General features: G+C 34.4%; 1 protein-coding gene across 2 annotated transcripts; it reads right to left on the reverse strand.

The window, feature by feature from the left end:
- Positions 1-1,771: 1,771 nt before the first annotated feature.
- On the reverse strand, positions 1,772-11,556 carry LOC128126376 (uncharacterized). Of its 2 annotated transcripts, XM_052764186.1 has the most exons (3): positions 11,284-11,556; positions 2,092-2,652; positions 1,772-2,011 (listed from the first exon to the last, which is right to left on the reverse strand). In XM_052764186.1, exons 2-3 carry the CDS (start codon positions 2,608-2,610, stop codon positions 1,823-1,825), a joined length of 708 nt encoding a protein of 235 aa, XP_052620146.1. In that variant the 5' UTR covers positions 2,611-2,652; positions 11,284-11,556; the 3' UTR covers positions 1,772-1,822. The 2 variants fall into 2 exon arrangements, 1 of the variants encoding a protein (XP_052620146.1); XR_008224282.1 differs by lacking the exons at positions 1,772-2,011; positions 2,092-2,652 and adding an exon at positions 9,365-10,000.
- Positions 11,557-12,282: the final 726 nt, after the last annotated feature.

A 12,282-nucleotide genomic window follows, 5' to 3' on the forward strand; every position in this document is an offset into this window, starting at 1 on the left:
CCACTGGCTTTGACATATACACAAGATTCATCTTCGCTTTGTACAAATCCAAACTCTTTGACTTTCTCATCGAAGCAAAGATTCCATCTGCGAGATGCTTGCTTAAGTCCATAAATGGACTTCTAAAGCTTACACACTCTATTCGGATGCTTCGGATCCACAAACCCCTCTGGCTGAGCCATGTAAACATCCTCAGCCAACTTTCCGTTAAGGAAGGCGGTCTTGACATCCATTTGCCAAATCTCATAATCATGAAATGTGGCAATAGCTAGCATCACTCTAATAGATTTTATCTTCGCAACTGGTGAGAAGGTCTCATCATAGTCAACTCCGGGAGTTTGAGTAAAGCCCTTCGCAACCAATCGCACCTTATACGTGTGTACTTTTCCATCCACGTCGGTCTTCTTCTTGAAGATCCATTTGCACCCAACGGTCTTACATCCGGATATATTATCAACCAAATTCCAAACTTGGTTATCATACATGGATTGGATCTCGCTATCCATTGCCTCTTTCCATTTTGCAGACTCCGGGCCTGCCATGGCTTCCTTATAGCTATTAGGGTCATCAAGATTTACTAGTGTACTATCACTAATATACGTGTCCCCTTCGGTAGTAATATGAAAACCATATAACTGGGGTTTAAACCTAACTCTTTTGGAACGTCTAAGAGGTAACGATACGTCAATCGGTTCAACCGGAGTTTCCTCCTCGGGTTGAGTGTCAGCGGTAGAGGTTCCTTCATCTATCGATTCTTGAATCTCTTCAAGATCGATTTGCCTCCCACTGTCTCCTTGGCCTATGAGTTCTCGCTCTCGGAAAACTCCTCTCCTCGCAACAAAGACAACGTTGTCCTTCGGTCTATAGAAGAGATATCCAAAGGATTTCTGCGGGTAGCCGATGAAAATACATCGCTCACTTCGAGGTTCAAGCTTGTCGTGAGTGTCTCGTCTTACGAAAGCTTCACAACCCCAAACCTTTATATGTGCCAACGAGGGAGCTTTCCATGTCCACATCTCGTGAGGTGTTTTGACAACCTTCTTAGTAGGGACTCGGTTAAGGATATGGGCGGCAGTCTCTAAGGCATACCCCCAGAAAGATATTGATAGTGAAGCACGACTCATCATAGAGCGAACCATATCCAATAAGGTTCGATTACGCCTTTCTGCCACACCATTCAATTGTGGTGTCCTAGGTGGCGTCAATTGCGAAACTATTCTACACTCCTTGAGATAATCGTGGAATTCAAGACTTAGGTACTCTCCTCCTTGATCGGATCGAAGCATCTTGATTTTCCTGCCCAATTGATTCTCCACTTCATTCTTAAACTCTTTGAATTTTTCAAAAGTTTCTGACTTTTGCTTGATTAAATAGATATACCCATATCTACTATAGTCATCGGTAAAAGTCACGTAGAAGCGGTTTCCATCCTTCGTGGTTGATCTAAACAATCCATATACATCGGTATGTATTAGGTCCAATAGACCCTCACCCCTTTCAAAAGAACCAGCGAAGGGTGACTTAGTCATCTTTCCAAGCAAACAAGACTCGCATGTGTCATCTTCCCTAAGGTCGAATGACTCCAACACTCCATCCTTTTGGAGTTGGGCTATGCGTTTCTTGTTGACATGTCCAAGGCGACAGTGCCACAAGGATGCTTTATCCATACTAGTGGAAGAATCTATGTTCAAAACATCATTTCAACAATCATAACAGTTTCATAAATTCCATTACATGGTATTGCTTCAAAGTAAAAGACACCATTTAGACAAGCCAAAATAGAACCATTCTCATTATTAAAAGAAAATCTAAAACCTTGTCTCTACAAACCATGAAATAAAATGATGTTTCTAGCCATTTCTGGCGAATAGCAACAATTGTTCAAATCTAAACACAAATTATTCCTAAGCACTAAAGAATACACTCCAATCTTGGTCACAGGCGACGATCTTCTGTTCCCCATGATTAGATTGATCCTTCCTTGCTCCACATCCCTACTTCTTCTTAGTCCCTGCACATTAGAACAAATGTGATAACCACAACCGGTATCAAGAACCTAAGAAATAGCATGATTAGAATCGTTAGGGTAACCTCCTCTTTGTTCATGTGGTAGGTCATCCTAAATTGATTGTACATCGAAGGCAAAGAGTGAAGCACCATGTCGATCGCCAAGTCTTCTCCAAAGTCAACATTTAACTTGCGAAGGCGGTCGACATATCTTTGCATCTTTTGCAAGTGCATGGTAAGAGATTCTCCATGACCCATCTTAGCGGAAATCATGTTGGTGAAAATCTCATAACGCTCTTGTCTCGCGTTCTGGTGGTATCTCTCCAATAAGTCTTGATGCATCTCGTACGAGTACATGTCCTCGTAGGACTTTTGGAATTCGGAGTTCATTGTCGCGATCATGATGCAATGCACTTTCGTTGCATCACGCTCGTGACTTTCGAAAGCGGTGATTTCGGCGGGAGTAGCGATTTCAGGGTTGATTTTCTCGAGCTTCTCATCGAGGACATACTCCTTATCCTCATAGCGAGCAATGGTGCGAATGTATCTTATCCATTCGCTAAAGTTCATTCCATCGAAGGTGACCTTTTGGCAAAGGCTCATCAATGTGAAAGAACTAGCAGCAGCGTTGTTTGCGTTCGAAATCTACAAAAGGAAGAAAGGACAAAGATAGATTAGAATAAGAATCCCTAATTATCACCCAATAAGAAAAATTAGGGCTAGGATCCAACAATAACATTTACATACTAGAAAATGGATGCCGTAATCTAACATGCAAATAAATTGAAGGTAAGTGAATGACGATTCACTAATTCTCCACCATAAAACCTAACTTTAAGCCTAAATGTATTGAGAATTCCTAGGTTTAGATGAGATTCATTGAAACTTTTCAATGGCATGTTTAAATCTCGATATGCCCTTCTTGTTTGTGACTGGGATACCGAGGATCATAAAGCGGGTGTGAATTACCATGCAAATTTACATGGTGCCTTCATTGTAACGATCACCTATTCGATGTGTCGGTAAACCACACACGCTCCATCGAACTATGATAAACAATGAATCACCCTTTGCCACCTTTGCTTAGAACCAATTAGTGTGTCGGTAAACCACACACGCTCCACTAACTTCTTAGCAAGGGTGCAAAGTGTAATTTCATGGGATTGCATCAATTCACTTTTCCTAAAGTAACTAAGATTGGGAAATTTTAAATATGTGTAGTTACTTTGTATTACTTATTATACTTTTAATGAGAGGATGAGGTTGCCCTATCCTACCCGTTTGGCTAACGACCCTCCACCGATCAAGCAAGCGGTGGGTGTGAGTGTACACCCATTAAGCGCCATTTTATAGGCCGCAACCTTATACCCACCTTATAGATCGGCTTCGTGAATGAGGCCTACTAACGGTAAATCTAGCATTTTAGTTATACATATACATATATATATATATATATATATATATATATATATATATATATATATATATATTATTCTTGTAATATTATATTAGTATAGGGTTGTATTTTAAACATTTTAAAATCTAGGGTTTGAAATTTAAGTTGTCTAAATTAAAACTTTTAATCACAAAGTATAAATTTCAAAACTTGAGGACAAGTTTTAAACATTTAAAACATGGAGGATCAAATAACAAATAATTTCAATTAACAATTAATTTTCTAATTATCTATATTTGATTTATTCAAGATTTCTTTTAAGATAATTACCAAAATAATCAAAATAATTAATTAATTATCATATAAGGAAATTAAATATTTTATTAGTTGATAAATATCTTTAATTAGATCAAGATTATAGTCATATATATCAAAAAATCGGATTATGGTTGATCTAATTAGATTAAGGAAAGTTTCCATAAGATAATTATGAAGAAATCCCGAATCTGGCCATTCCTGACGCTTGGACTCGCCGAGTGCACAAAGGGACTCGCCGAGTCAGGCCAACTCGCCGAGTCCACTTTGGAACTCGCCGAGTCCATGACTCAGAAACCAAAAAAACGAATTTTGCAGTTTAGTTTCAGACAATTAAGCAACAATTTAATGAAAACCAAGCTAGGCTCTGATACCACTGATGGGTTTTAGCCATAAGAACTTTCCTATGTGCGCATGCAAAACCCTAATGCTTGGATCTAGGCTTTCTAATTAAACATGCTATGAATCCAAGACTTCTAATAACTATTTAGGTTATTTAACAACATTGAAACAGATCTAGAATCATACCTTTGAATTCCTTGTTGACCTTGTTGTCTTGGAGCTTCTAGAGTCACAATTGCCACTCCTCTAATGGCTTACAAACACCACAAGCAAAGATGATGATTTGGGAGAGAGGAGAGGGGATGGAATTCGACCAGAGGTTCTCTACTTTAGGTGAAGTGTCGAATTCCCTCAGCCATAGGGTCTATTTATACTTGTAGACTCCTTAAGGGTTACAGTTTAAACCCTATTGGATAATCTTCTCTTAAGGCTATCCAAATCCATTCCTAGATAACATCATGGACAAGTTTGAGCTATCCTTTAGCTCCTAGAATTCGTCCAATCCATATCTATATGGATTTACAGTCTAAAGTTTAACTATCAAACAATTGATAGTTTATACCCTCTTATTTAATTAATCTCTTTAAGTCACCAAATTAATTCTATGACTTATATTAATCAAATAACAATATATTATTCTTTATATTGTTCTCATAATATATCAATAATATTTACTCTCTCTTAATAAATCATCCTATCAAGTTGCTATGGTGAAGGCAACCCAAAAGGACCATGCACAACCGGGTCAAATACTTGCCTAATATAGTTGCAGCCTTAGACACTATTCCAACACCATTGGGTTGGGCTATGGTTATTGGGTCGAGTGAGGAAAAGGTAAAATGGTCTTTTACCTTAGTAGTTGGACAAATGAATGAGATTCCTAGTTATAGTTTATGACCTAATTATTAATTAGGGTATTATTCGATGATATGTAGTGCGAAGGTTTCCCGGATCAACAATTTAAGCATTAATCTGGTTTTTTCATCAGTTTGAGGTGAGTCTCCTCATTGTGCTTGACGGGTCGAAGGCACCAATGTCAACCCATGATTTATTATGATTAGGATGCTAGTTGTCTATGTGACTCTTGCATGTGTAATATGTGATATGTATACCGGGCGGGGTCTGATGTCAGGCGAGGCTTGATGGGTGTATTGTATGCTATTTATTTTAGTGATTCTTGCATGTGTTTATGTGTCTGTATGAATGTCGGGTGGGGCCTGATGAATATGATGGGTGGGGCCCATCTCATTTTCTAACAGATCTGTTTCGAGCGGGGCTCAATGTCGGGCGGGTCCCGATGGTTGTGGGGCATGGCACATTGTATGTTTGATATGTATGGTATGAGATATTTGGGGAACTCAATTATCTTCGTGCCTATGGTTTTTATTTTAAGTTTCAAGTACTTTCGAATCGAAAGGGAAGAGCCCGGGGTGATCGCATCGTGCACACACACCATGACTTTTGTTTTATATGACTCTGATGTATTGAGATAATTGATTGACTTACTCTGATTTTCCTTTATGATTTTATGAAAACGTTTTGGATGATGATTTTCTTATTATTAAAATGAAAATTGTGGTCTTAAGTTTTGGGACGTTACACAAAAATTGGTAGGAACCACGAGGGGTATTCTCCATCAATCATTTCGTCCAAGGCACAAACGTCAAACCCGTTTATTTGGTTGTGACACATTCGCATGCGACGCACGTCCATGGAACGTAATGCGGACTTGAGTGAATAATCATGTGCAACGAACATCCATTGAACGTCATTTAAATGAGTTTTTCTTTTCGTTTTCGTTTTTTTATTTTTTTATTTAAAAAAACTTGTTTATGTAATAGTATATTCAGTTTTTAAGTTTTATTTTATTTTTTTAATATTTTTTTTAGAAACGGTGTTTTTTAATTTGATCAATATATACTCGGTTTTTTTATTTTTTTTTGTTTTAAAAAAAGCAACTTTTTTAAACTCACGTCATATTTTTTGAATCACACCATTTATAATTTTAAGATTCTGAATCATATAATATTATTTTAAATCATATCATTTTTGAATAATATGATTTTGAACCATATCATTATGAATCATATAACAGACTTATCGAAACAATGTTTTATCACCTGGATCAAATTATTTGGATCATACCATTCTGGATATTAAGATTTTGGATCATATAATAACTTACCATTTGAATCATATCACTTTTAGATCATCTAATTGCGAATATATGTATATATATATATATGTGTGTGTGTGTGTGTGTGTGTGTGTTGAATCATATTATTTAAAATCATATCATTTTTGAACATATGGTTTTTGAATAACACTAATTTGAACCATGTATAGTTTTTCACATAGGTTTTGATTCATATATAGGGTTTGGTTCATAATAGGTTTTGGATCATAACAAGTTTTTGTTCATAAAAGTTATGGATACCAAACGTGAGAATGAGCTATTAATGATCGATATTCACGACCCTAAACTTATATGTAACGCTTGGTTTAGGTAATATTATGTTTTCAACATTTTTAGGGTTTTGGGCAGGAACTCGACGAGTTGGGAGCTCCCACTCGTCGAGTAGAGATCAATTTGGACGCGGAATGAATGGCCTACTCGACGAGTTGGAAGGGCCCAACTCGATGAGTAGACACTGGAAAGGAAAAACCTAATTTTTAGGGTTTGTACCCTTTTTAAAGGCCTTAAGCCTCACTTGTAGCCTCCCTTATCACCCCCATTGTCCATAGAAACCCTAAATCATGTCTCATCTTCCATTTTGAGTGTGTGAGGGCTTAAGGAGTGCCTTTTTGGTGTTTATGTGAAGAAGATTGAAGTGGTTGGTGCATAGCTGAAGGGAGAGGCTGTGGATCCAGTGTTTACTCTGTTGTGGCAACCATTTTAAGGTATAGAAACCTTGACCTTCCATTGCTTAGATCGTCTTCTATGAAAGTTTATGGCCATTATTAGCTTAGTTTGGGACCATTTTGGGATTTGAGCATGTTATGGAGATATGGTTTCAGACCTGGACACCTCTAGACCTCCATGGACATAAAGTTGCTCACTTTATCTTGTCCTAGCCCTTCTCCATGCCCTAAACCTTGTATAAACCTTAGTTTTGAGTGTTTAAGCCTCTTAAGGCCTTGCATGCACGTAAAGTTGGCAACTTTACGTGGTAACTACACCCTAGGGGGCTGGATCTGTAGTTTGGAGCCTTGAATCCCACTGGAAAGGACTGAACATGAAAAGGGTAGAAGGGACTCGACGATTTGGTTAGCCAATTCGACGAGTCGGGCAGGGTTTACCTGTTTTCTTGATCCTGAGTGATCTCGGTGAGCTGATTAGGGGTTTCAGTCTAGAGTTTTTGGTTTAGAGTTTTCGGCCTCTTGAACACTGAAGAACTCAACAAGTTACTCAGGTAACTTGGCAAGTTGACTCGGGACTTCAGTTTTATGGACTCTGAAGGAACTCGACAAGTTGCTAGATGCACTCGATGAGTTGGGGTCAACATGGACTGTTGACCTTGACTTTGACCAAGAGTGGACTAGGTTGACCGTTTAATATTTTAGGCCTCTTTGGATAGCGGGCTTTATGGGTTAGGTCCATGATGGATTTGGGCCTTATTGGGCCTCTGTGGGCCAATTATAAACTAGATTTATGGATACTATAGTGTTGGACTTTTGTTTTGGGCGTGGGCTTCAGTGTTGGATCATATTGGGCCAGGGGTAGAATGGTAATTTTACCCCATGTATAGATTAAGGGATATAACATGGAACCCAATTGCTAAATGGGTATATTGATTGGTAGTGACAGCTCGGGAAGTTGGCGGGACAACAGCTACGAAATTCATGTATGAAGCTTCTGCATTCAAGGTAAGTCTCTTCACCATACCAATGGGTCTAAGGCACCAAGGCCGGCCCATTACATTCTATGTGCGTGCTAGTTGATTATGTGATATGTAGTATGCTAGTTATATCTATGATACTTGCATGGAAGACATTGGGGGGTTCCCGGGGTACTTAGGTATAAGACCTTGGAGGGTTTCCACAGCATCTTCGGAAAAGACCTCGGGGGGTTCCTGATGCACTTAGGTGTAAGACCTTGGAGGGGTATGCTCTGGGGAACTCACTAAGATTTGTTCTTACAATTTTGTTTATAGTTTCAGGTATCATCGGTTTGGAAAGGAAGGACCCGGCTTGATCGCAGCGCACACACCCGTGTTTTCCGCATTATGTGATTTTGGGATGTAACTTTGATAAATGTTTTAATTAAGTTATGTTTTTGGAATGATTGGATGAAGTAGCATTTGTGTTTAACTATAATGAAAAATGAAACTTTTACCCTTGGTTTTTGGGGTGTTACATTATAATCTATAACTTATGATGCGAGATGTTTCATACTATCCAAAGTTTGGATCTTTGTAATTTTTAAAGTAAATATAATATACAAGTTTGGATCTTGGTAAATATTTGAAGTAAATATAATTATGTTTCAATACTATACGATATAGAAGATGCAACTTTTGATCTAAATATGATACACAATGTCTATAATCTAGAAGATAATATGAATCATAAATTTTGGATCATGCATATTAATAGTTGAAATTTATGATCCTATATTTACAATCCAAAAGTTATGATGCATAATGTTGTCTATGATCCAAAAGTATAAGATATAAAAGTTTTACCTTTACCGTTACTGAAGTATTTAACTGAAGTACTTTTATAATAAGAAAGCAATAATGATCTATCTATTTATAAATTATGATTCAAAGCAATATGATCGAAAAAACATAATTAAATTTAAAATACATAATTGTATGATGCTAAAAAAATTGATCCAAAATGAAATGATGCAATTTTTTACAATTTATAATTGTAACATTCAAAAGTTTTTTGATGCAAGAAAACATGATCCGTCTTTTTTTGATCCAAAATTTCGTTATGATCAATAATATTATATATTTTATATCATAAAGTTGTATGATCCATCAATATTTCCGAATTTTTGTATTAAAAGAGTAACTTTGAGACTTAACAAAATTCCAAAACAACAAAAACAAACAAACAACAAAACAATGTATATTAGCAAACAATCAAGAAAACCCATTATAAACCAAAAGGTACTAATTTTTTAGCACACAATCAAGAAAACATGATCTAAATTTTTTATTCAAAAGTTTTTTGATGCAAGAAAACATGATCTCATTTTTATGATTCAAATTTTCTTTATAATCCATACATATTATATGTATATATATTTTATATCATAAAGTTGTATGATCCAACAATATATTATCCAACTTTTGTATTAAAGAGTAAATATGAGACTTAACAAAATTCCAAAACAACAAAACAATACATATTAGCACACAATAAAGAAAACACATTAGAAACCTAAAATTATTAAAATCTAACAATATGTCTAAACAAAGTTCTTTACAACTAAACAAAGATATAAACATAACATTTTTTGAAGCACGTCACACCCATCATTCATAACTTGCAACTAACAACAAAACATACATCATATACTTTGAATCATAAAACTTATTTTTTTGCATATTTTGGATCATAGAACATAAAAATAAAATACAAAAAATAGATAAATCTGATGAATATGATAGTAAGATTAACAAAATAAAATATTATAAAGGTCTATAAACACATTCAATCATAAGTGTTCTAAAAAGGTTTAATGTTCAAGTGGAGGAACCAAAAACGTTCAAAAACTACATCAAAGACATAAAAACATTGTTCAAATACATAGGTATTCCATGAAAACAACTACCTAACTGTCTCAACCATACCATCTATATTATCCAAATTCTCAAGGCTATAAATGACTTTCTTGAATATTTTTTTATTTTTTAAGATTTGAGACTTTTTTTTGTGGATTTTTTGTATGGCCACACTTCTTTCTTCCTCTTCAGTAATTATGTACTAACAACAAAATAATAATAAAAAAACTATTCAAACAAAGCAACAACAACTATGATCCAATTTTTTAAGCACATTCTACTTTTCTAGTATTAACTAAAAATTTTCAGACAAATACTAAGAATAACATGATAATAGATCTAGATCATGGCAATACCATAAGAATTTTGCATCATCAAAATAATATTAGTAATGTGATTTTATATAATAATATGAGTATAATTATTTGCAATATTTAAAATTCAATAATTATATAAAATAGAAATCATTAACCATTTCACAAGTCTTTATAATTTCAAAGTACAATGGTGTAATAGCAAGAACTTAAAGTAGGATGCTACAATGAACAAATAAGTGAAAATACATTGTTATTTCTTGCATTCAACCCTTTCATTTATTATGATAAACATTAAATTGTAGATTTCAAGTAATGGCAAGAGAGATGCAACAAGCATTGTATAAAATGGGATTTCCATTAACAAAAAAAACAATTATGAAAGTAGGATGCTACAGTAAACTAATAAATGTAAGTATATTACTATGTTTGATACTTTCATCCTTTATTTTAGTGGATTCAAATTTTTATAGAATGATTTTTAAATAAATCAAATCACGATTCAATATGATTTTCAAGGTTATTATAAGGTATAGTTCCTTTCATGTTAATAGTATATTTGTTAGTAGTAATCCCATCAATTATCTGTATATTATCATGTTATCTTCACCTTGAACTATAACATAATGGTATTTTAGTTTCTAAATGTATCTAGCACTCATTAAATCTATAATCACAAATTTCTATCTTAACATTTTAACTAAATTTATGATACACGATCTATTTGACCTCTACATCAATACACTTTGTATTCCATATTAAGATGGTATCTGACATTTTTATAAAAAATTAATTTCAAGGAAAAACCAATGGTTGTTTTCATAAGAAACTACATCAGTACTTATCATATATATAAACAAATGAAAAGAAAACCAAAATCTTTAAGAATTCAAAATTTCCATATGTTGTTTCTTTGAGACATTATATCGAACAACTGATAAGCATCATTATATTAAGCTTCAGTTTGATGCATTTATCTAACTTCTTTATCCAGAAAGTTGTTCAAAACACAAAAACTTAAAAGAATTGATATGAATTTCATAAATATTAAATATTAAATCAACAAGAAGATGGGTTCAAATTGTTACACCCTGGTTTTACCAACATATCACATTACAAACTCAAAAAATTGAACTAATAAAACATAAGCACAATAATAGAGTTTTGTTACCTGCTCTCATGATAAATTTGTATGTTAAATCCAATCTTAAATAGTATTATTCACTCTTGGATGAACGATTGCAAATTTGTAAACTTTATTAGGGTTTTGATGCAGCTTTGGATGGACAGTCGAACCAAAATAAAGCTAAACCATGGAGATTCAAAGGCGATTTTAAGAATCTACATAGATTTCTGAAGCGATTGATGCTTGAATGATGATCGAGAATGGAGAATGGAGAAGAAGAGAGTAGAACGAAGGATTTTCAGCTTGAATGTAGATGGAAACGTGAATGAGGGTTTCACTTGCGTATTTACCAAATTGCCCTAAAGTATTTTACCCTTGATAGGAAAAGCATTAGAAGTTCATCATAATTTCCTAAATGCCACCGAATTTTTGAATTAAAAAATAAATAATTCCAATTAATCCCAAACACTCATTTTCAAAGGGAATGGTCCAAATTTGTTCGGGAAATTATTGAAACTGATTTGATATTTTTGTTAATTATGGAAGACTTTTTAGGGTTTTGTATTTTTAGTAAATGTTTTATTTTTTCTATATATAGTCATTAGCTTAGCTTGTGATGTAAGCTTTTTCCTGAAAATGTTTTGAAAATGTTTCTCTGTACGTCAATTTCCAAATCAATGAGATACAAAAACTTTGACAGATTACTTACAACTTTATGGTGATTGATTCATGATTGTTCTTTAGATTCCGCATTCGTCATCTCGTTTTTCAACTATATATATATATATATATATATATATATATATATATATATATATATATATATATATATATATATCCCAATCCTCAAATCTGACCAATCCCTAAAACCGACCAGGTTCACAGTCCGTCCTACGACCGTTGAACTGGGGATCTTAATATTAGATCACACAAAAGCTTCAAATTTTGATCTCGAATCGCAATGCACCAAAAATCTCGCTAAACATCCAGAAAAATAGAGTCTGAAAGTAAATAGTTTGGATTAGGAGAACATTTCGCAATTCC

The sequence above is a fragment of the Lactuca sativa genome, chromosome 5 (assembly GCF_002870075.4).
Source record: "Lactuca sativa cultivar Salinas chromosome 5, Lsat_Salinas_v11, whole genome shotgun sequence".
Classification (NCBI taxonomy): domain Eukaryota; kingdom Viridiplantae; phylum Streptophyta; class Magnoliopsida; order Asterales; family Asteraceae; genus Lactuca; species Lactuca sativa.